The sequence below is a fragment of the Dendropsophus ebraccatus genome, chromosome 7, assembly GCF_027789765.1.
Source record: "Dendropsophus ebraccatus isolate aDenEbr1 chromosome 7, aDenEbr1.pat, whole genome shotgun sequence".
NCBI classification, from domain to species: Eukaryota; Metazoa; Chordata; class Amphibia; order Anura; family Hylidae; genus Dendropsophus; species Dendropsophus ebraccatus.
In genome coordinates this window covers 115974688-115999586 of record NC_091460.1, presented here as the reverse complement: position 1 = coordinate 115999586, position 24899 = coordinate 115974688, and the positions used below count along the sequence as shown (strand labels likewise).

General features: G+C 44.6%; 1 protein-coding gene across 2 annotated transcripts in view; it reads left to right on the top strand.

The window, feature by feature from the left end:
- Positions 1-13104, top strand: part of LOC138796991 (permeability factor 2-like) — a 45362-nt gene extending 32258 nt beyond the window's left edge. Inside the window, exons 2-5 of one of the 2 annotated variants that reach the window (XM_069976754.1) lie at positions 10614-10745; positions 10904-11036; positions 11532-11627; positions 12454-13104. In XM_069976754.1, coding sequence (XP_069832855.1) covers positions 10679-10745; positions 10904-11036; positions 11532-11627; positions 12454-12481 — 324 coding nt within the window. In that variant the 5' untranslated portion in view covers positions 10614-10678 and the 3' untranslated portion in view covers positions 12482-13104. Of the gene's footprint in view, positions 1-10610; positions 10746-10903; positions 11037-11531; positions 11628-12453 lie in introns of both variants that reach the window. The other variant, XM_069976755.1, reaches the window with a different exon arrangement.
- The last annotated feature ends 11795 nt before the right edge of the window (positions 13105-24899 follow it).

Genomic DNA, 24899 nt, shown 5'->3' with positions numbered 1-24899 from the left:
AGAAGGAGATCATGGGGTGTCCGACCCCTGAACCCCCCGGCGATCTCCATATCGGACCCCGCCAACTATGTTATGCATGGAGCCCTGGGTCAGCACGTGACCCGCAGCTCTATTCATTCCTATGGAGCGAAGGACAGAGCCGAGTACAGCGCTCTTCCGGTGTACTCAGCTCTTTGCATCGTTCCATAGGAATGAATAGACCTGGGGGGTCACGTGCCAACCGGGGGCTCTATTCATAACAGAGTTGGCGGGGTCCGATATGGAGATCGCCGGGGGGTTCAGGGGTCGGACCCCCTGCGATCTCCTATTTTTCCCCTATACTGTGGATAGGGGAAAAGTGATTTTATTTTCCCGGAATACCCCTTTAACTTTATTTGCCATGTTACTTCAGCTGAATATTCAGATTAGGCCTCCTATAGAAGGTAGTCATTATCTGACCCATTGAGACATTACATTCATATCAGTGCAACCAGAGATTTCAAAGAGTAGGATAGTTACCTATACATGGCACCAGACTATCACTTTGTTCCTTCTGTGGATAGGTAATTTTTAGACTTTTTCCCAGGGCATCGCCTGCAAGAATCGCTATATTAATTTAATCCCAGAAAAGAGGACGAATGCCTTGCACTATTTTCTGCTGTCTGTACAGGATTGCGGTGATGTACTGCCGTCTCTCAGCTTGTTGTTATTCCCCCGATGCAGGATCAGATTTCACACACAGACAGTGATTTATGACTGATACTTTCAGAGGATAAGCCCTTCTGCTTGTGAAATAAGATACTCTCTTATATTTCAGTAGTCTCTGCAATTAAGCTCAACATCTGTCAAACTTGTATAATAACTTGATCATCTGTATAAAGGTCCCACCATAGTTACATAGTTAATATGGTTGAAGAAAGACACATGTCCATCAAGTTCCACCAAGGATGGGAAGGATACAGGGAAGGGGGGTATACAAGGAGGGGATGGATACAGGGAAGGGGGGTATACAAGGAGAGGATGGATACAGGGAATTGGGGTATACAAGGAGGGGATGGATACAGGGAAGGGGGGTATACAAGGAGGGGATGGATACAGGGAAGGGGGGTATACAAGGAGGGGGTAGATACAGGGAAGGGGGTATACAAGGAGGGGATGGATACAGGGAAGGGGGGTATACAAGGAGGGGATAGATACAGGGAAGGGGGGTATACAAGGAGGGGATGGATACAGGGAAGGGGGGTATACAAGGAGGGATGGATACAGGGAATTGGGGTATACAAGGAGGGGATGGATACAGGGAAGGGGGGTATACAAGGAGGGGATGGATACAGGGAAGGGGGATATACAGGGCCGCCGATAGGGCAGTACAAGTGGTACTGCCGTATGGGGCCCGGACCCTAATAGACACGGGGGGGGGGGCCCGGCGGGCCCGCCGGCCGCCGCCCCCCGACCGCTACGCTAGGGGGGCCCGCACAGCCCCCCTTGCCACCTGTTTTTGAGCATCCCGAGAAGCTGCGGCCACGCAGCTTCTTGGGATGCACTGATCGCTTTAATGTTCCGCCCGCACAGCGGGCGGAACATTAAAGCGATCAGAATACAGGAGAAGGACCTGTCAGCGTCCTCCTCCTGTATTCTCTCCCATAGGCTGCCGGCACTTCATACCAGCAACCTATGGGAGGCCGGGCCGTGATCATGTGCCCTTCCGGCAGGCGTGATGATGTGACGTCATCACGTCTGCCGGAAGTCCCGTCCCTGCGGCTCGCAAGATGGAGCCCGAAGAGGAGGAGGAAGAGCTGCTGCCTGCACAGCGCGGATTAGGTGAGTAGGATGTTTGTTTTTTTTAGGGGCACCTCTGGGGGCGTTATTAGTGTATGGGGGCACCTCTGGGGGCATTATTAGTATATGGGGGCACCTCTGGGGGCATTATTAGTGTATGGGGGCACCTCTGGGGGCATTATTAGTGTATGGGGGCACCTCTGGGGGCATTATTAGTATATGGGGGCACCTCTGGGGGCATTATTAGTGTATGGGGGCACCTCTGGGGCCATTATTAGCTCATGGGGGCACCTCTGGGGGCATTATTAGTGTATGGGGGCACCTCTGGGGGCATTATTAGTGTATGGGGCCACCTCTGGGGACATAATTAGTGTATGGGGCCACCTCTGGGGACATAATTAGTGTATGGGGGCACCTCTGGGGGCATTATTAGTGTATGGGGGCACCTCTGGGGGCATTATTAGTATATGGGGGCACCTCTGGGGGCATTATTAGTTCATGGGGGGCACCTCTGGGGGCATTATTAGTTCATGGGGGGCACCTCTGGGGGCATTATTAGTATATGGGGGCACCTCTGGGGGCATTATTAGTATATGGGGGCACCTCTGGGGGCATTATTAGTATATGGGGCACCTCTGGGGGCATTATTAGTGTATGGGCGCACCGCTGGGGGCATTATTAGTATATGGGGGGCACCTCTGGGGGCATTATTAGTTCATGGGGGCACCTCTGGGGGCATTATTAGTTCATGGGGGCACCTCTGGGGGCATTATTAGTATATGGGGGCACCTCTGGGGGCATTATTAGTTCATGGGGGCACCTCTGGGGGCATTATTAGTGTATGGGGGCACCTCTGGGGGCATTATTAGTATATGGGGGCACCTCTGGGGGCATTATTAGTATATGGGGGCACCTCTGGGGGCATTATTAGTATATGGGGGCACCTCTGGGGGCATTATTAGTATATGGGGGCACCTCTGGGGGCATTATTAGTATATGGGGGGCACCTCTGGGGGCATTATTAGTTCATGGGGGCACCTCTGGGGGCATTATTAGTTCATGGGGGCACCTCTGGGGGCATTATTAGTATATGGGGGCACCTCTGGGGGCATTATTAGTTCATGGGGGCACCTCTGGGGGCATTATTAGTGTATGGGGGCACCTCTGGGGGCATTATTAGTGTATGGGGGCACCTCTGGGGGCATTATTAGTATATGGGGGCACCTCTGGGGGCATTATTAGTATATGGGGGCACCTCTGGGGGCATTATTAGTATATGGGGGCACCTCTGGGGGCATTATTAGTATATGGGGGCACCTCTGGGGGCATTATTAGTTCATGGGAGCACCTCTGGGGGCATTATTAGTTCATGGGGGCACCTCTGGGGGCATTATTAACTCATGGGGGCATCTCTGGGGGCATTATTAGTGCATGGGGTACCTCTGGGGGCATTATTAGTTCATGGGGGCCACCTCTAGGGGCATTATTAGCTCATGGGGGCACAGCTGGGAATCCTACATACAGGGGGCACAGCAGGGGATCCTACATACAGGGGGCATCCCACACAGCGCAGTTACTATGGGAGCCTACAGGGGGGAGAAAGGAAAGGAAGTTGCTAGAAATGTGCGGAGCCTAAATTGTTTGTCTCGCAGGTTCTAAGGGGATGAAACATATCTGGAAGGAATCATCATGGAGGTCTGGGCCGGATGGAGAGGAAAAGGGAAAGTAACGCCTCAGATCAAAGAAGACGTCACCTGTGAGTCCCTGTATGACACTTTTCTTATTTTGTAGAACATCATTTAGTAGGGGCGCCCCGAGGTGACAGCTACTACATTATCTGTACTCAGAGATATCACTGTGTTATCTGTGGTGTTACATAGGACTGCAGGTGACTACTACATTATCTGTACTCAGAGATATCACTGTGTTATCTGTGGTGTTACATAGGACTGCAGGTGACAGCTACTACATTATCTGTACTCAGAGATATCACTGTGTTATCTGTGGTGTTACATAGGACTGCAGGTGACTACTACATTATCTGTACTCAGAGATATCACTGTGTTATCTGTGGTGTTACATAGGACTGCAGGTGACATCTACATTATCTGTACTCAGAGGGATATCACTGTGTTATCTGTGCTGTTACATAGGACTGCAGGTGACATCTACTACATGATCTATACTCAGAGATATCACTGTGTTATCTGTGCTGTTACATAGGACTGCAGGTGACATATACTACATGATCTGTACTCAGAGATACCACTGTGTTATGTGGTGTTACATAGGACTGCAGGTGATATCAGGTGATTTCTCCAGGTTGCAGAAGTTCAAACTTCATCGTGCCCTGGTGTGCTGGTGTCTGTATGTCTGTATACATGTGTGCTGGTGTCTGTATACATGTGTGCTGGTGTCTGTGTGTGAGATCAATTCTAGAGAACTGGCTCATATATCCCATTTTCCCCAGTGGCTTAAAATGTAACCTCTGTTATACAGTTATAGAATTATAGAACCTAAATGTGAACAAGGTGCAATTCAAATAGACACTTACTTGTATAGCTGTCTCTTGTGCTCTGTATGCAGTGCATTATATTCACCCTTGCAACGTACAATTTATAGCGTGTCTACAAGCCCAGCGGGGCTCATTATGATGGAGACTAAAACTTATACAAGAGTGGGGTAGGGGTTCCCCTGTATTCAGAATGCTGTTGAGTGCTAGGCAATGCCCGTTTGGGGTTATTGAATTTCGAGGGTCTATGCAGAGCAGGATAAAGACACCTCTGCTGCACAAACAGGATCTTCTAGAAAGCGTTCTCACCGCCATGTATTCGCTATCACTGGCTTGGGTGAGCTAAACTAGTCTGCCTGGGGGCTGTGTGATTTGTATATGCTCACTAACATGGAACAGCCTCATTATATTAGCCTTATCAACATATTCTATGTTAGTGAGCATACCGGGGGGGGGATATTGGTGAACATATACAAATCAAACAGCCCCCCCAGACCCTCGAAATTCAATAACCCCAAACGGGGCATTGCCTAGTACTCAACAGCATTCTGAATACAGGGGAACCCCTACCCCACTCTTGTATAAGTTTTAGTCTCCATCATAATGAGCCCCGCTGAGCTTGTAGACACGCTATAAATTGTACGTTGCAGGGGTGAGTATAATGCACTGCATACAGAGCACAAGAGGCAGCTATACAAGTAAGTGTCTATTTGAATTGCACCTTGTTCACATTTAATTTCTACAATTTTATAACTGTATAACAGAGGTTACATTTTAAGCCACTGGGGAAAATGGGATATATGAGCCAGTTCTCTAGAATTGATCTGAACCAAATTATACCTCCCAGCAAGGCGTGGGTCGAACACACTATATATATTTTTTTTTTTTATTAATGTGGGGGGCCCAGACACTTTGGTTGTATGGGGCCCCGAAATTCCTGATGGCGGTCCTGGGGATATACAAGGAGGGGATGGATACAGGGAAGGGGACAGATGATGATAGGCTCTATACATATGCATTTATATTATTTTGGTCTAAGAACTTGTCTAAGGCTGGGTTCACACTGCGTTTTTAGCATACGTTTAACGGATCCTTTTTTTTAATGGACAAAAAAAATATTGTCCGTCAAAAAAACTGATCCGTTTGATCCGTTTTTTTTTTTTATAATGGAAGCCAATGTAAAAACGGATGCACACAAATGCATCCGTTTTTGCAATCCGTTTTTCATCCGTTTTTTTTTTTTTTTTTCAAAAAACGGATTGCAACAACGGATTGCAAAAACGCAGTGTGAACCCAGCCTAAGCCTGTTTTGAAGCCCTCTACTGTTTTTGCTGAGACCATATCTCTCCAGCGCTGCCCACAGAAATTCCCACTCCACCCTGTAACAGGATGGAGGGGGATCCGGCCTCAGACCCTTTCTGGATATTGTGGTACATTCTATGAATATTATGCTTTATCAATCGTCCTGGAACAAAGCCTTTCTGATCTTGATTAAAGATGATCGAACAGGGCTGAGGTTCAGGTTTGTACGAACCCAAAACCGTCGGCATTTGACTCCCGCGTCAAATGCTGATGGTTCGGGTTTGTACGAATCTGAACCTCGGCCCTGTTCGATCATCTCTAATCTTGATGTATCAGATCACATATCACTTTTTTGAGTCCTTTGGCCAAACCTATCGCATACATCTTGATGTCCACATTTAATAATGAGATTGGCCTATAAGGGCCCTATTCCACAGTAACGATAATCGGCCGGATCGGTGAAATAGAGAGAACGATCAGCCGATGATCGTGTCATCGGCTGATCGTTAATTTAGGGCCAGACCTAAAATCATTGTTCCCCCACCGCGCATCGCTACGGTTGAATAGCGGTGCGCAGCGGGCGACTGACGATTTGACAGCAGCAGCATCATCATCACCTTACAATTACATGTCCAGGCTTCTTCTCCGCGCTGTCTTCATCCCCGGGTCCCGCGCGCTCTATCTTCTGAATGGCTGGTCAGCTGACGGAGCGCTCAGCCAATCACAGGCCGGGACTGCCGCGGCCTGTGATTGGCTGAGTGTGGCCTGTCAGCTGACCGGCCATTCAGAAGATAGAGCGTGCGGGACCCTGGGATGAAGACAGCGCAGAGAAGCCTGGACAGGTAATGTATTACTGCTGCTGCAAGGGCTGCAAGGAGATCGGTAACGATCTCCTTGCAGCCCTCGCTCAACGATCATCGGGCTGTGAAATAGGCCCAGTAAACGAGCGGCGATCTAGCAGATCGCCGCTCGTTTACATCGTTGATCGGGCCCTTCTCGGCCCGTGGAATAGGACCCTAAGACTCGTCCGCTGTTGGGTCTTTGTCTTCTTTTTTAATTAATATTATTCTGATTTCTCTCATTGAGGCTGGGAGGCTATCTTCACCTATTGCCTTGGTAATTACCCAGTGCGGTGCTGGGAGAAGTTGTCCTTTGTATCTACGATATGTCTCATAAGGAAGACCATCCTGGTAATGTATTTCCCTGAGTTTCCCTCAATACATTTTCAAACTCTTCCAATGTTAGTGGGGCACCTAACATTCCCCTTTGTTGTTCTGTCATTTCATGGAATATAATCCTATATAAAGAGGCTGGGGAAACTAACTACAGGAATCCCTGAGCCCGCCTCCTGGACACTTCCCTTAGCAGTAAGTAGGACATTAAAGAAAATGCAAACTGCATGACAAAGACATCAGGTATGGTTCCACTGCCCTTCCCAATGTCTGTAAAGGCCTTTAGGCTATTTCTAATTTTCGAACAAGGGGGGAAATTTATCAAACTGGTAGAATTGTCTTAGTTGGCCCTAGCAACCAATCAGATTCCGCTTTTCATTCCTCACAGAAAAATGGAAGGTGAAATCTGATTGGTTGCTAGGGGCAACTAAGACATTTCTACTTTACACCAGGTGTTTATGTATCTAAAACACATAATAATTGTGATTCAAATCTGTAAACCAGTTTTTTTTTTTGTCAGAATTCAGCCACATTTTCAGTAGTAAATCTGCCTTAGGGTATAAACCCACACACCGTATATGCAGCAGATATGCAACAAATACGCAGCAGATTTGTTGGTACAGATTTGATGCTGTGTTCAGTTATTTAGATCTAATCTGCTGCGATTTTGCTGCGAGTTTGCTGCGTATCGCAGCAGTAAATACGCTGCATATACGGTGTGTGGGTTTATACCCTCAAAGCGACTCTGTACCCACAATCTGCCCCCCCCCTAACCACTTGTACCTTCGGATAGCTGCTTTTAGTCCAAGATCTGTTCTGCAGTCTATTCAGCAGGTGATGCAGTTATTGTTCTAAAAAAATACTTTTAATCTTGAAGCCCTGTGCCAAACGGGAGTATCTGTGCCCTAACTTTGCACCACCTCTCTGTCCCTCCTCACCGCCCTCTTCATCATTAGGAATGCTCCAGGCAGATTGCCTCCTATTCCTCACCTGTGGCAGCCCAGCACATGGGCTGGATCGGTAAGGACCTGTGCAATGTTCAGCATGGAGAAAATGTTTCAGTGGCATTCCTAATGATAAATAGGGTGGGGAGGAGGGACCGAGGGGTGGTGCAAAGTTAGGGCACAGATACTCCCGTTTGGCACTGGCTTCAAGTTTAAGAGTTGTTTTTTAGGGCAATAACTGCATCCCCTGCCGAACGGACCACAGGACAGATCTTGGATTAAAAGCAGCTATCCGAAAATAAAAGTGGTTTGGGGGGGGGAGGGTGTCATATTGTGGGTACAGAGTCGCTTTAATGTACTAGATGCTGAGTCAGGCATAGTAAAAATAACCATGAACTGAATGAATATATTTTATCCAAATGATCACAACTGATAACTACAGGACAAAGAAATTGCAAAACGAACCAGTAAGACTGGATTCTGGAAAACTTCACTCACCATCACTCCTTTATTACTTTGTACACTTCAAAGCACTATATAGTTGATCCTCAGGGGGCATAGACTGGTAAACTGCACCAGTTTGCTAATAAAATCTGAAAAGTGTAAAACAATGTGTAAACAGATGGAAAAAAAAAACTTTTTTTTTTTTTTGCATAAGCAGGTCATAAAACATTTATGGATGTTAACCTATACTTTGTGGACACTACTGATCAATTGTTCGTTGACTTCAATGGAGCGCATTATTGAAAATGTCTGTGTTTTCCTCCAAATTACGGTTGTGTTTTGCTATTATTTTACTGTGTGTGATCAGACAGAGGTGGTATAAGAGAGCACTGTACCAGATGGTAAACAATACACCACTTCCTGTAGGGCATACAGCAGTTGATAAGTACTGGAAGACTGGAGATTTTTGAATAGAAGAAATTTAAAAATCTATACGTACTGTACAGATACAAGATGCCCACAGTGTACATAGTGTGTACACTGACATTTCTGATCCTGTTTCTACAGTAACAGATCGGTCAGATCAACCACTAGCCTCGGGGCTGTTCCATCTCGATCAGTGATTGGCTGAGAGGCCTGTCACTGCAGAGATGGGTTCAGAAGTGGCAGCTGCCAGCGGGAAAGGTCAGGAGGACACTGGGGGAGCGTGAAGAAGTATGTATACATCTTTATTATTTTCTGTATGAAGCAACGGCTGCGCGGACATCACTAACAATGTCTGTGCAGCCCCACTCACACAATTATCGAGCTGTGTAATAGGGCTTGATCTAGCAGATCGGTGCTAGCTTACATTGTGGGGTTGGGCCATCTAATACGGCACGTAGTCAAGAACTAGAATGCAGGTTTGAGCACTCACTTCTTTACACTGCCCATTCTGTATTAGGCTATTAGGTTCGCATTAGGTCCGTCCTCTTTGACTACAATGTAAAAAAAAAACGGAAGTGTACTTTCCGTTCGTGATCCTTTTTTTAAGCGGAAAGAAAAATACAGCAAACACTATTTTTTTTTCCATTCAAAAAAACGGATCTTGAACGGATTGCATGCAAACGGAGCACAATTAGGGCAAACGGAGCACACTAAAATAGCATGGGAATCTATGGGGATTTTAACGGATCTGACAGTTTCCGTTTTGCTTACTCTAAAACGGAAAAGGTAGACGGAATGGTGCCGGATGGTCAAACGCTAATGTGAACGTAGCCTTAGTAGTGTGTTTCAATATTCCCTAGTGGCTTTTGGAAAACATTAGTGTTTTATAAGTGAAAGAATTGGACAAATGTTAAAATGGCAATAAACATGCCATTAAAAAAATGCTATTTGGAAACTACCCTTACCATGCTTTTCTATTTCTCTCCTTTCTCTCATCTCTCCTGACACGTTTTATGAATAATGATGCCAGTGGTTCCATCACTGACACAGTATCCATAATTCTAACAAAGAAATTTGGCAGGGCCTTCAATTTGAAGCTAAATACTTCCTCGTGTCCTTAACATTAACTTTGGAAAAAATATATTTTGTGTGAAAAAAAAATTAGCAAAAATTAACAATTATCTATACCTCTATTTATTGCAAAGAAATACTAACAATATAATGTGATTGCTGGGGATTAATAAACAAAGATTGAGACACATTTATACACTCACAGAATAAATAGCTCTGATACAGTCCACAAAAAAGGATGCAAAATATGCTCAAGTAAAAGTGGTTAAACTCTACAAAAAAAGGCTATGTTCACACTACGTTTAACAGCGTCTATTGCATAGACGCCGGGCTGCATTCAGTCTGTTCCTGCAGCCGATACCTTTGCATCGGCTGCAGGAGCATTCTTAGTTAATGTGAACTCGTCCCCTCCAAGTGTAAAAATTTACGCCGGCGCAAACTGCTCAAAAGTAGCGCAATTGCCTCTATAAATCTTGTCTAAATTTTTACACCATAGGCAAAAACTGAGAATTAGCCAAAATATTAGCGCAAACTCAATGATAAATGTACTCCAAAGTGTTGTTTTTTTTTTTTTAATATATTTTCATGTATACGATGACAAGCTTTATTAACCTAAAACTGTAGAAGTCATTTAAGTAGGTAATACAGCTCAGCACTTAAACGGCACAAAAAATGGATGGAAACTAAAGTTATATAACTGCAAATGTATCAATTACATCAGAATTCAATTTTGCAAATATAGTTAGGAAGTGTATAGGGAACATAAAAAAATAAAAATAAACATCCTGTTTTTGGAAAAACATCAACCACTAAATGTGTTAAACATGTGCTGCCTGGTTAGCTTCCTTCTTTCGGGATTCCCCATAGCCTTATAAGTGTAGCATGACACTCTTACTGATCCTGAGGGTATGGAAATTCCAGTTACGCAATCCTTGTCTCCTGTCTGCATAGTATAAAAGAGCTCACTCACTGTTTTATTAGCAGAACTCCTGAGACAGAGCTAAAAACCACACAGCTCATACTAAAGGCAAAAAAGAACATTCCTAACCATGAGAACAAAGATGAATATCCTTCCATTTCTGGCTGTCTGCCTGACATTCATTGTGCTATCAGAAGGTAAGAGCTGATTCAGAATTATTAGAACTTTGACCTTATTATGACCTAAAATGCACAGACGGAAATGACTGCAAGGTGATTGACCAATAGTTTATATACTGTTGCTGATGAATGCAGATTCTTCTCTCTCTGATAACTCTTGTTCCATTTCATTGCAGGAATGACAATAAAGAGAGCTGGAGAGCTTAGGTGTCAATGTGTAAAACTGGAGCGCTCGGTAATACCTATAAAGCAAATCCTCAACTTTGAAATCATTCCTAAGGGAGCCCACTGCAAGAATCTGGAGGTCATGTAAGTATTGCTTGTTGTTTTCCTCCAAAGTATATCTGCTCAATAAGCTTGTTGCCTATAGCTATCAATTACACCGTGAAAATAAAAATTTGAGAACTTAGAAAATTGTTGGCAGAAAAAGACCACTGGGTCCATCTAGTCTGCCCTTTTAGTATTATTTTAGGATAGATACAGTATATGTTTATCCCAGGCAGGCTTACATTCAGTTATTGTAGATTTACCAACCACATCTGCTGGAAGTTTGTTCCAGATATCTACTACTCTTTCAGTAAAGTAATATTTTCTCACATTGCTTCTGATCTTTCCCTCAACTAACCTCTCACCGTAACCTCTTCCCCCCTGAACCATATTTAGTCTTTTAACATACTTAAAGGTTTCATCTCCCCCCTTTCTCTTCTTTCCTCCAGACTATACTATACTTTGAGAAGATAGATTTGTATGTGCACCCATCATTCCAATGTGAATTTTTAATACTATTGTTTATTCAATCTACAGTGCCACAGTGAAGACTGGTAAAGAAACTAGTCAAGAGATCTGTTTACATCCCGCTGCTCCATGGGTCAAGAGGATCATTGACAGAATTCTGGACTCGTAAGTAAAAAAATTTTTAAAAATTGTACATTTTAAAAACTATATAAATGAACTAAGAACATGTGATCCATCACAATTCATAAGGGTACGTTCACACTCACCGGATCTGCAGCTGATTTTCTGCTGCGGATCCGCAGCAGATTTCATTTAAATAACCGAACACAGCATCAAATCTCCACCATCAAATCTGCTGGGGATCCGCAGCAGATCTGCTGCGGATCCTGTAGGTGTGAACGCACCCTAAAGCTCAGTGCTGGGGACAGACACATGTGTATGTGCTGCTGTGCCTGGAAAACAATTAAGGTGGGATATAGCATATGCTGATTAACGGGTGGGACAGCATAAAGGGTCGTATTACATGGGACGATTATCGTTCGAAAAATCATTAGATCGTTTGTATTTAAACAATAATCATTTGGTGTAATAGCAGGCAACGATTAAACAAACAACGAGAAATTGTTGATCGTTGGATAGAATTTGGTCCTAATTTCATTGTTGATCGTTCACAAATCGTTCAAACATTGTTCGGTCTAATAACACATTGTTCGGTTGTTTCCTGGTCTATCAACCAGGAAAGGATGAGCTCAAGAACGACCGCAAATAACGATCATCGTCCTGTGTAATAGGGTGAACGATTTAAGATCATTTGTCACAGTGGTTGTTTGAGATCGTTTATCGTTAATCATTAGTTGACGAAAAATCGTCTTATGTAATACCACCCTAAGGATAGCCAATCCATATATATTCCTGTAATGTAATTAAAGTGGAACCAATAGTTGCTGTTATTAGTTGGAATCAACATTAACTTTTTTTAAAAAATTTTTAGGTCCAAGACTTCATCATCCACTAAATAAGGTGATCTCATAATGCAACAAGTCTCGTGATAAATGGAGTGAAGGCTGAAGAGGGAATCCGGATGAATCCGTGCAGGGAATATCTCCTGGAGAGAGAGACCTCCTATGGAAATGGACATTGTCTACTATGTAGACCATAACAGAATAGGTTGACCATGTCAAAATCCTGCTGAAAAGTTGTAAAAAATGTAGTGGAAGCAGATATAATAGTACAAACCTACCTGTATGTAGTCTTTTAGGACTTCCATTGTGTTAAAGGGGTATTCCCACCACCTAACAACCCCTTTAAATATACATATTACCTTCTTTGGTTGATTATACCAGGAATTATGTCATTTATGAGAACTGTCAAACAGAAAAAGAGCTGAACCCAACAGAAACCAGTTTTTTTTTACTGACAACAGTATACAGTATTTTCAAAAATACTTTGTGCTTTCTTCAAATGGGAATCCATATCAGTATTAATTGCATTGTCTCATTTTTGCAGTAGATTTTTCAATATTTTAAAAATAACTTATTTATATAAAGCTCTATGAAAATTACTGTAAATGTGATTTATTGGTACGCAGATGTGTTCTGTATATGTCGAATCTACTGTAATGTGTAATTTATTTTCATTTACACCTAGCTAATTATTTAAAATGTTATTTATTTATTTTTTACATATTTTAATATTCTTTCTTAAATATTTCTTTAATAAAATAATTAAATACATTGATTCAAAATTGCAACAAATTGTACAGTAGAGTACTGGCGTTGGTTTTTAAATGTAGCCGAGAGGCATTAGTGTCGTCCATGGGTGTGAGGTGCAGCCATTTCTTTTTCTCTAGGTTTGCATCATCAACCTGTGGACCTGCAGCCACATCATACTCATAATGTTGAGGCTTTGTGATTGATTTTACTACTTTATGTGCATTGGGGTGGGATCCATGGTGAACCTGCAACAGGTATTTGTGACAAAAATTCTAACTCTCGTGGAATCACCCCAATGGGGTGTACTCAGCCAAAGGTCAGGACAACCTGTAAATGTGGGTGAAAGTATTGATTTTACTGTGTGCAGGGGCATAGCTAATGTTTTTTGTGCCCGGGTGCAAGAGGTCGATGTGATGCTATTGGTATATATATATATATATATATATATATATTTATTTATTTATTATTATTATTTTTTCTCAAGACTGATATTGAGACCAATAATACCAGTATACAAGGGGCAAATACTACCACCACTACCATCACCACCATATTGGTACTGACCAAATCCAGTAAACTAAATCTAATAAAACACAAAACACAATAGAGAGGTAGCCCCAGCTCTACACAGGTTCTATACATCATATACATTACAGTGCAGATATATTTAGTGACTAACAGGGGACGTCTTCTCTAATCAGAGTTCTTCCCTTTTCATCTTCTTCTCCATCTGTCCTGGGCCGTTATGAGAACTTCTCCGAGCCACGAATCCACAGAATCTGCCAGACAGACATATTAGGCTCCTCACTCTAGCACCATCCTCATCTCTCTACAAACTGCACATCTGCATTGTATTTACACCCTCATTTGGTGGGTAGGTTTAGTCTATGTGACCCCCCTTATAGTATATGACCCCCTCTGTGTAGTCCACTATAGTACATGCATACCTCTGTGCATGACCTATTGTATACGCCCCCCCCCGTGTAGTCCCCCTTATAGATGGCCCCCCAATGTTTCCTTAATATAGATGGCCCCTTTGTGTTGTCCCCCTTATAGATGGCCCCCATGTTATCCCCCTCATAGAAACCCCCCCTGTATTATCCCCCTTATAGATGGCCCCCATGTAATCCCCCTTATAGATGGCCCCCATGTAATCCCCCTTATAGATGCCCCCATGTTATCCCCCTTATAGATGCCCCCATGTTATCCCCCTTATAGAAGCCCCCTGTATTATCCCCCTTATAGATGGCTCCCATGTAATCCCCCTTATAGATGCCTCCATGTTATCCCCCTTATAGATGCCCCTATGTTGTCCCCCTTATAGATGCCCCCATGTTATCCCCCTTAAAGATGCCCCCCCCCTAATATCCCTCTTATAGATGCCCCCCCTATTATCCCCTTTATAGATGCCCCCCTATTATCCCCCTTATTGATGCCCCCATGTAATCCCTGTTATAGATGGCCCAGTCTGTGCAAAGCAGATTAAAAAAAGAAACACACACAACTCACCTGACTACTTGCTCCCCCATTGTGGCTCTTCTCTCCAGCACGCTCGGTCTGGCCCCCGGCTGACGAGCGCCTCCCTGACTCTGTCCCGTCCCTGGAAGGACACGCACCAGGGAGCTCAGTGTGTGCTGTAGCTGTTACTTCCGGCACAGGGGGTGCTTGTTATAGACGCTCCTTGCGCCGGAAGTACCAGCCCCTGCGCACACTGAGCTCTCTTGTGTGTGTGCTGCCAGGGAAAGGTTGTGTAATCACCGACGCATATGGACCACTTAAGGACAAGTAATACATAACCTTTAATAATACTTTAAAAACAAGGTCCATACAACATGTACACACAAAAAAAACCATTGGTGCCCTATATATACAGTGTGGTATCCTCAAGAGCACTAGCAAAATAGAAGGGGGGATCATGGAATCATCAGGGACCTTGTGAGAGGGCTATCACTATTTCCTGACTCAGCACATCTTAAGCTAAGTGACGGCTAGACATGTACATTATGACAGTATCTTTGCTAGTGTGTCATGGGTATTGGTAGTAGTAGAGGTACAGCTGGTAGCGCTATAACTGGCGCTCCCCACCACAGTATATACTACGAGTAACCCTTTTTATCATATATCATTGCATTTAATTATTAAAGGTCCATTTTATTGAGAGGAGATCTTCACAGCAGCTAATATTATAGGGCACATCCATTTTGGAGTGCTGGGACTGTTCCCTGATGAAACCGTCACATATTGGGACGGTAGAAACGCGTTGGAACGAGTGTTGTAAATTTCATATACACTCCAAGTAATTTCTGTATCTATTGTGCTGCTGCAATTATTTAGGTGATTGTAAGTTGTCACATGTGTTGCACTGTTTTTTGCTTTTTGTCTCTTTGTTTGTTTTTTTCTCCTGAGCACTTACTACAGGAGAGGGACTGTCACCGTGGTTGGGGCCACCATGTTAAGGAGGTGGGTACCCCAAAAGGCAGGGTAAGAGGCTATTTAGGGTCAGCTGAGGGTGCACCAACCCCCCCCCCCCTTTACCATAGCACTGATCATTGTACCCTGTGACAGCCTTGACCATTACTCCTGTTGTGTCTATTTAGTTATTTGTTCCTTCTATTTTGCTAGTGCTCTTGAGGATACCACACTGTATATATAGGGCACCAATGGTTTTTTTTGTGTGTACATGTTGTATGGACCTTGTTTTTAAAGTATTATTAAAGGTTATGTATTAAGTGTCCTTAAGTGGTCCATATGCGTCGGTTATTACATTGATATATACTGACCACTGGGTCTTATTCCAATATTGGGAGGCGGCACCCTAATTTCCGCTAGTTTTTGGAGATTACTTTCAGGGAAAGGTTGTGACAGAGTCAGGGAGGGCGCATCAGCCGGGGGCCCGCCCTAGCCTGCCTCTTGTGATCGCAAGCAAAACACTGCTTGTAGTCACAAGAGGGAGTGGGAGGGGAGCAGTGCGATGGCAAGGGGGGGGCCTCAAAGGGCACCCCCTTGGTAGCAGCCCGTTTGCAGCCGCGACCACTAACTGTGTCATAACTGCATATGAATTTAATATACACATTACATGCCGTTATTATAGTGCTTGAAAAGCACTATATTGTAATCCATATTCTTCTTCTTCTTCTTCCAGCCATTGTTCTGCGCGTAATACAGCCCGAACCGCTTTGTGCACACACTCCGTTCAAACTGCGTTTCGAAGCCCTCGGCGGTGTGTGGTGTGCTATCTATTTTTCGTTTTTTTTCGTCCCTCGGCGGTGTGTGGTGTGCTATCTATTTTTCGTTTTTTTTCGTCCCTTTAAGAGCAAAATATGTTCCTTTAAGAGCGACCTGGGTCCCTTTAAGAGCGAAATTGGTCCCTTTAAGAGCGAAATTGGTCCCTTTAAGAGTGAAATTGGTCCATTTAAGAGCGACCTGGGTCTCTTTAAGAGCGAAATATGTCCCTTTAAGAGCGAAATATATCCCTTTAAGAGCGAAATATGTGGCTTTAAGAGCAAAATGGGTCCTTTTAAGAGCAACCTGGGTCCCTTTAAGAGCGAAATGGGTCCCTTTAAGAGCAAAATGGGTCCCTTTAAGAGCGATCTGGGTCCCTTTAAGAGCAAAATGGGTCCCTTTAAGAGCGAAATGGGTCCCTTTAAGAGCGAAATGGGTCCCTTTAAGAGCGACCTGGGTCCCTTTAAGAGTAAAATATGTCCCTTTAAGAGCGAAATATGTCCCTTTAAGAGCAAAATATGTCCCTGTGGCGGGACCCAAGTCGCTCTTAAAGGGACGGGACCCAAGTCGCTCTTAAAGGGTCCCATGAAGCTCTTAAAGGGATCCAAGTCGCTCTTAAAGGGACGGGACCCAAGTTGCTCTTAAACGGACGGGACACTCCAAAAGGTATGGGACCCATGTCGCTCTTAAAGAGACCCATGTCGCTAGAGCGACCTGGGTCCCTTTAAGAGCGGCCCGGGTCCCTTTTAAGAGCGACCTGGGTCCTTTTAAGAGCGAAATATGTCCCTTCAAGAGCGACCAAGGTCCCTTTAAGAGCGAAATTGGTCCCTTTAAGAGCAACCTGGGTCCCTTCTAGAGCAAAATATGTCCCTTTAAGAGCGACCTGGGTCCCTTTAAGAGCAAAATATGTTCCTTTAAGAGCGACCTGGGTCCCTTTAAGAGCGAAATTGGTCCCTTTAAGAGCGAAATTGGTCCCTTTAAGAGTGAAATTGGTCCATTTAAGAGCGACCTGGGTCCCTTTAAGAGCGGAATATGTCCCTTTAAGAGCGAAATATATCCCTTTAAGAGCGAAATATGTCGCTTTAAGAGCAAAATGGGTCTTTTAAGAGCAACCTGGGTCCCTTTAAGAGTGAAATGGGTCCCTTTAAGAGCAAAATGGGTCCCTTTAAGAGCGATCTGGGTCCCTTTAAGAGCAAAATGGGTCCCTTTAAGAGCGAAATGGGTCCCTTTAAGAGCGAAATGGGTCCCTTTAAGAGCGACCTGGGTCCCTTTAAGAGCAAAATATGTCCCTTTAAGAGCGAAATATGTCCCTTTAAGAGCAAAATATGTCCCTGTGGCGGGACCCAAGTCGCTCTTAAAGGGACGGGACCCAAGTCGCTCTTAAAGGGTCCCATGAAGCTCTTAAAGGGATCCAAGTCGCTCTTAAAGGGACGGGACCCAAGTTGCTCTTAAACGGACGGGACACTCCAAAAGGTATGGGACCCATGTCGCTCTTAAAGAGACCCATGTCGCTAGAGCGACCTGGGTCCCTTTAAGAGCGGCCCGGGTCCCTTTTAAGAGCGACCTGGGTCCTTTTAAGAGCGAAATATGTCCCTTCAAGAACGACCAAGGTCCCTTTAAGAGCGAAATTGGTCCCTTTAAGAGCAACCTGGGTCCCTTCTAGAGCAAAATATGTCCCTTTAAGAGCGACCTGGGTCCCTTTAAGAGCAAAATATGTTCCTTTAAGAGCGACCTGGGTCCCTTTAAGAGCGAAATTGGTCCCTTTAAGAGCGAAATTGGTCCCTTTAAGAGTGAAATTGGTCCATTTAAGAGCGACCTGGGTCCCTTTAAGAGCGGAATATGTCCCTTTAAGAGCGAATTATATCCCTTTAAGAGCGAAATATGTCGCTTTAAGAGCAAAATGGGTCTTTTAAGAGCAACCTAGGTCCCTTTAAGAGTGAAATGGGTCCCTTTAAGAGCAAAATGGGTCCCTTTAAGAGCGATCTGGGTCCCTTTAAGAGCGAAATGGGTCCCTTTAAGAGCGAAATGGGTCCCTTTAAGAGCGAAATGGGTCCCTTTAAGAGCGACCTGGGTCCCTTTAAGAGCAAAATATGTCCCTTTAAGAGCGAAATGTGTCCCTTTAAGAGCAAAATATGTCCCTTTAAGAGCAAAATTGGTCCCTTTAAGAGCAACCTGGGTCCCTTTAAGAGCAAAATGGGTCCCTTTAAGAGCGACCTGGGTCCCTTTAAGAGCGACCTGGGTCCCTTTAAGAGCGACCTGGGTCCCTTTAAGAGCGACCTGGGTCCCTTTAAGAGCGACCTGGGTCCCTTTACGAGCAAAATGGGTCCCTTTAAGAGTGATCTGGGTCCCTTTAAGAGCGAAATATGTCCCTTTAAGAGCGAAATATATCCCTTTAAGAGCGACCTGGGTCCCTTTAAGAGCGAAATATGTCGCTTTAAGAGCAAAATGGGTCCTTTTAAGAGCAACCTGGGTCCCTTTAAGAGTGAAATGGGTCCCTTTAAGAGCAAAATGGGTCCCCTTAAGAGCGATCTGGGTCCCTTTAAGAGCAAAATGGGTCCCTTTACGAGCAAAATGGGTCCCTTTAAGAGCGAAATGGGTCCCTTTAAGAGCAACCTGGGTCCCTTTAAGAGGAAAATATGTCCCTTTAAGAGTGAAATATGTCCCTTTAAGAGCAAAATGGGTCTTTTAAGAGCAACCTGGGTCCCTTTAAGAGTGAAATGGGTCCCTTTAAGAGCAAAATGGGTCCCTTTAAGAGCGATCTGGGTCCCTTTAAGAGCAAAATGGGTCCCTTTAAGAGCGAAATGGGTCCCTTTAAGAGCGAAATGGGTCCCTTTAAGAGCGACCTGGGTCCCTTTAAGAGCAAAATATGTCCCTTTAAGAGCGAAATATGTCCCTTTAAGAGCAAAATATGTCCCTGTGGCGGGACCCAAGTCGCTCTTAAAGGGACGGGACCCAAGTCGCTCTTAAAGGGTCCCATGAAGCTCTTAAAGGGATCCAAGTCGCTCTTAAAGGGACGGGACCCAAGTTGCTCTTAAACGGACGGGACACTCCAAAAGGTATGGGACCCATGTCGCTCTTAAAGAGACCCATGTCGCTAGAGCGACCTGGGTCCCTTTAAGAGCGGCCCGGGTCCCTTTTAAGAGCGACCTGGGTCCTTTTAAGAGCGAAATATGTCCCTTCAAGAACGACCAAGGTCCCTTTAAGAGCGAAATTGGTCCCTTTAAGAGCAACCTGGGTCCCTTCTAGAGCAAAATATGTCCCTTTAAGAGCGACCTGGGTCCCTTTAAGAGCAAAATATGTTCCTTTAAGAGCGACCTGGGTCCCTTTAAGAGCGAAATTGGTCCCTTTAAGAGCGAAATTGGTCCCTTTAAGAGTGAAATTGGTCCATTTAAGAGCGACCTGGGTCCCTTTAAGAGCGGAATATGTCCCTTTAAGAGCGAATTATATCCCTTTAAGAGCGAAATATGTCGCTTTAAGAGCAAAATGGGTCTTTTAAGAGCAACCTAGGTCCCTTTAAGAGTGAAATGGGTCCCTTTAAGAGCAAAATGGGTCCCTTTAAGAGCGATCTGGGTCCCTTTAAGAGCGAAATGGGTCCCTTTAAGAGCGAAATGGGTCCCTTTAAGAGCGAAATGGGTCCCTTTAAGAGCGACCTGGGTCCCTTTAAGAGCAAAATATGTCCCTTTAAGAGCGAAATATGTCCCTTTAAGAGCAAAATATGTCCCTTTAAGAGCAAAATTGGTCCCTTTAAGAGCAACCTGGGTCCCTTTAAGAGCAAAATGGGTCCCTTTAAGAGCGACCTGGGTCCCTTTAAGAGCGACCTGGGTCCCTTTAAGAGTGACCTGGGTCCCTTTAAGAGCGACCTGGGTCCCTTTAAGAGCGACCTGGGTCCCTTTACGAGCAAAATGGGTCCCTTTAAGAGTGATCTGGGTCCCTTTAAGAGCTAAATATGTCCCTTTAAGAGCGAAATATATCCCTTTAAGAGCGACCTGGGTCCCTTTAAGAGCGAAATATGTCGCTTTAAGAGCAAAATGGGTCCTTTTAAGAGCAACCTGGGTCCCTTTAAGAGTGAAATGGGTCCCTTTAAGAGCAAAATGGGTCCCCTTAAGAGCGATCTGGGTCCCTTTAAGAGCAAAATGGGTCCCTTTACGAGCAAAATGGGTCCCTTTAAGAGCGAAATGGGTCCCTTTAAGAGCAACCTGGGTCCCTTTAAGAGGAAAATATGTCCCTTTAAGAGTGAAATATGTCCCTTTAAGAGCAAAATATGTCCCTTTAAGAGCAAAATTGGTCCCTTTAAGAGCGACCTGGGTCCCTTTAAGAACAAAATGGGTCCCTTTAAGAGCGACCTGGGTCCCTTTAAGAGCGACCTGGGTCTCTTTAAGAGCGACCTGGGTCCCTTTAAGAGCGAAATGGGTCCCTTTAAGAGTGACCTGGGTCCCTTTAAGAGCGACCTGGGTACCTTTAAGAGCGACCTGGGTCCCTTTAAGAGCAAAATAAGTCCCTTTAAGAGTGAAATATGTCCCTTTAAGAGCAAAATTGGTCCTTTTAAGAGTGACCTGGGTCCCTTTAAGAGTGAAATGGGTCCCTTTAAGCGCGAAATGGGTCCCTTTAAGAGCGACCTGGGTCCCTTTAAGAGCAAAATATGTCCCTTTAAGAGCGAAATATGTCCCTTTAAGAGCGAAATATGTCCCTTTAAGAGCAAAATATGTCCCTTTAAGAGCAAAATGGGTCCCTTTAAGAGCGACCTGGGTCCCTTTAAGAGCAAAATTGGTCCCTTTAAGCGTGAAATTGGTCCCTTTAAGAGTGAAATTGGTCCCTTTAAGAGCGACCTGGGTCCCTTTAAGAACAAAATGGGTCCCTTTAAGAGCAAAATGGGTCCCTTTAAGAGCAAAATGGGTCCCTTTAAGAGCGATCTGGGTCCCTTTAAGAGCGAAATGGGTCCCTTTAAGAGCAAAATGGGTCCCTTTAAGAGTGACCTGGGTCCCTTTAAGAGCAAAATATGTCCCTTTAAGAGCAAAATATGTCCCTTTAAGAGCAAAATATGTCCCTTTAAGAGCGAAATTGGTCCCTTTAAGCGTGAAATTGGTCCCTTTAAGAGCGACCTGGGTCCCTTTAAGAGCAAAATATGTTCCTTTAAGAGCGAAATTGGTCCCTTTAAGAGCGAAATTTGTCCCTTTAAGAGTGAAATTGGTCCATTTAAGAGCGACCTGGGTCCCTTTAAGAACGAAATATGTCCCTTTAAGAGCGAAATATATCCCTTTAAGAGCGAAATATGTCGCTTTAAGAGCAAAATGGGTCCTTTTAAGAGCAACCTGGGTCCCTTTAAGAGTGAAATGGGTCCCTTTAAGAGAAAAATGGGTCCCTTTAAGAGCGACCTGGGTCCCTTTAAGAACAAAATGGGTCCCTTTAAGAGCAACCTGGGTCCCTTTAAGAGCGACCTGGGTCCCTTTAAGAGCAATCTGGGTCCCTTTAAGAGCAAAATGGGTCCCTTTAAGAGCAAAATGGGTCCCTTTAAGAGCGATCTGGGTCCCTTTAAGAGCGAAATGGGTCCCTTTAAGAGCAAAATGGGTCCCTTTAAGAGTGACCTGGGTCCCTTTAAGAGCAAAATATGTCCCTTTAAGAGCAAAATATGTCCCTTTAAGAGCGAAATTGGTCCCTTTAAGCGTGAAATTGGTCCCTTTAAGAGCGACCTGGGTCCCTTTAAGAGCAAAATATGTTCCTTTAAGAGCGAAATTGGTCCCTTTAAGAGCGAAATTTGTCCCTTTAAGAGTGAAATTGGTCCATTTAAGAGCGACCTGGGTCCCTTTAAGAACGAAATATGTCCCTTTAAGAGCGAAATATATCCCTTTAAGAGCGAAATATGTCGCTTTAAGAGCAAAATGGGTCCTTTTAAGAGCAACCTGGGTCCCTTTAAGAGTGAAATGGGTCCCTTTAAGAGAAAAATGGGTCCCTTTAAGAGCGACCTGGGTCTCTAAGAGCGACCTGGGTCCCTTTAAGAGAGATCTGGGTCCCTTTAAGAGCGATCTGGGTCCCTTTAAGAGCGAAATGGGTCCCTTTAAGAGCGATCTGGGTCCCTTTAAGAGCAAAATATGTCCCTTTAAGAGCGAAATATGTCCCTTTAAGAGCAAAATGGGTCCCTTTAAGAGCGACCTGGGTCCCATTAAGAGCGAAATTGGTCCCTTTAAGCGTGAAATTGGTCCCTTTAAGAGCAAAATGGGTCCCTTTAAGAGCGACCTGGGTCTCTTTAAGAGCGACCTGGGTCCTTTTAAGAGCGAAATGGGTCCCTTTAAGAGCGATCTGGGTCCCTTTAAGAGCAAAATTGGTCCCTTTAAGAGTGAAATTGGTCCCTTTAAGAGCGACCTGGGTCCCTTTAAGAACAAAATGGGTCCCTTTAAGAGCAACCTGGGTCCCTTTAAGAGCGACCTGGGTCCCTTTAAGAGCAATCTGGGTCCCTTTAAGAGCAAAATGGGTCCCTTTAAGAGCAAAATGGGTCCCTTTAAGAGCGATCTGGGTCCCTTTAAGAGCGAAATGGGTCCCTTTAAGAGCAAAATGGGTCCCTTTAAGAGTGACCTGGGTCCCTTTAAGAGCAAAATATGTCCCTTTAAGAGCAAAATATGTCCCTTTAAGAGCAAAATATGTCCCTTTAAGAGCGAAATTGGTCCCTTTAAGCGTGAAATTGGTCCCTTTAAGAGCGACCTGGGTCCCTTTAAGAGCAAAATATGTTCCTTTAAGAGCGAAATTGGTCCCTTTAAGAGCGAAATTGGTCCCTTTAAGAGTGAAATTGGTCCATTTAAGAGCGACCTGGGTCCCTTTAAGAACGAAATATGTCCCTTTAAGAGCGAAATATATCCCTTTAAGAGCGAAATATGTCGCTTTAAGAGCAAAATGGGTCCTTTTAAGAGCAACCTGGGTCCCTTTAAGAGTGAAATGGGTCCCTTTAAGAGAAAAATGGGTCCCTTTAAGAGCGACCTGGGTCTCTAAGAGCGACCTGGGTCCCTTTAAGAGAGATCTGGGTCCCTTTAAGAGCGATCTGGGTCCCTTTAAGAGCGAAATGTGTCCCTTTAAGAGCGATCTGGGTCCCTTTAAGAGCAAAATATGTCCCTTTAAGAGCGAAATATGTCCCTTTAAGAGCAAAATGGGTCCCTTTAAGAGCGACCTGGGTCCCATTAAGAGCGAAATTGGTCCCTTTAAGCGTGAAATTGGTCCCTTTAAGAGCAAAATGGGTCCCTTTAAGAGCGACCTGGGTCTCTTTAAGAGCGACCTGGGTCCTTTTAAGAGCGAAATGGGTCCCTTTAAGAGCGATCTGGGTCCCTTTAAGAGCAAAATGGGTCCCTTTAAGAGCAAAATGGGTCCCTTTAAGAGCGACCTGGGTCCCTTTAAGAGCAAAATATGTCCCTTTAAGAGCGAAATATGTCCCTTTAAGAGTGAAATATGTCCCTTTAAGAGCAAAATGGGTCCCTTTAAGAGCGACCTGGGTCCCTTTAAGAGCGAAATTGGTCCCTTTAAGCGTGAAATTGGTCCCTTTAAGAGCGACCTGGGTCCCTTTAAGAGCGAAATGGGTCCCTTTAAGAGCGATCTGGGTCCCTTTAAGAGCGAAATGGGTCCCTTTAAGAGCAAAATGGGTCCCTTTAAGAGCGAACTGGGTCCCTTTAAGAGCAAAATATGTCCCTTTAAGAGCGAAATATGTCCCTTTAAGAGCAAAATATGTCCCTTTAAGAGCGAAATATGTCCCTTTAAGAGCGACCTGGGTCCCTTTAAGAGCGAAATTGGTCCCTTTAAGCGTGAAATTGGTCCCTTTAAGAGTGAAATTGGTCCCTTTAAGAGCGACCTGGGTCCCTTTAAGAGCGACCTGGGTCCCTTTAAGAGCGACCTGGGTCCCTTTAAGAGCGAAATATGTCCCTTTAAGAGCGATCTGGGTCCCTTTAAGAGCGAAATATGTCCCTTTTAGAGCGAAATATGTCCCTTTAAGAGCAAAATGGGTCCTTTTAAGAGCGAACTGGGTCCCTTTAAGAGTGAAATGGGTCCCTTTAAGCGTGAAATTGGTCCCTTTAAGAGCAAAATGGGTCCCTTTAAGAGCGAAATGGGTCCCTTTAAGAGCAACCTGGGTCCCTTTAAAAGCCATTTGGGTCCCTTTAAGTGCAACGGGGCCCTTTAAGAGCGACTTGGGGCCCTTTTAGAGTGAAATTGGTCCCTTTAAGAGTGATCTGGGTCCCTTTAAGAGCTAAATGGGTTCCATTAAGAGAGACCTGGGTCCCTTTAAGAGCGACCTGGGTACCTTTAAGAGCGACCTGGGACCCTTTAAGAGTGATCGAGGTACCTTTAAGAGCGACCTGGGTCCCTTTAAGAGCGACCTGGGTTCCGTTAAGAGTGACCTGGGTCCCTTCAAGAGCGAAGGGACCCACGTCGCTCTTAAAGTGACCCAGGTCGCTCCTAAAGGGACCCATGTCACTCTTAAAGGGACGGGAGCCAAGTTGCTCATAAAGGGATGGGACCCAAGTCGCTCTTA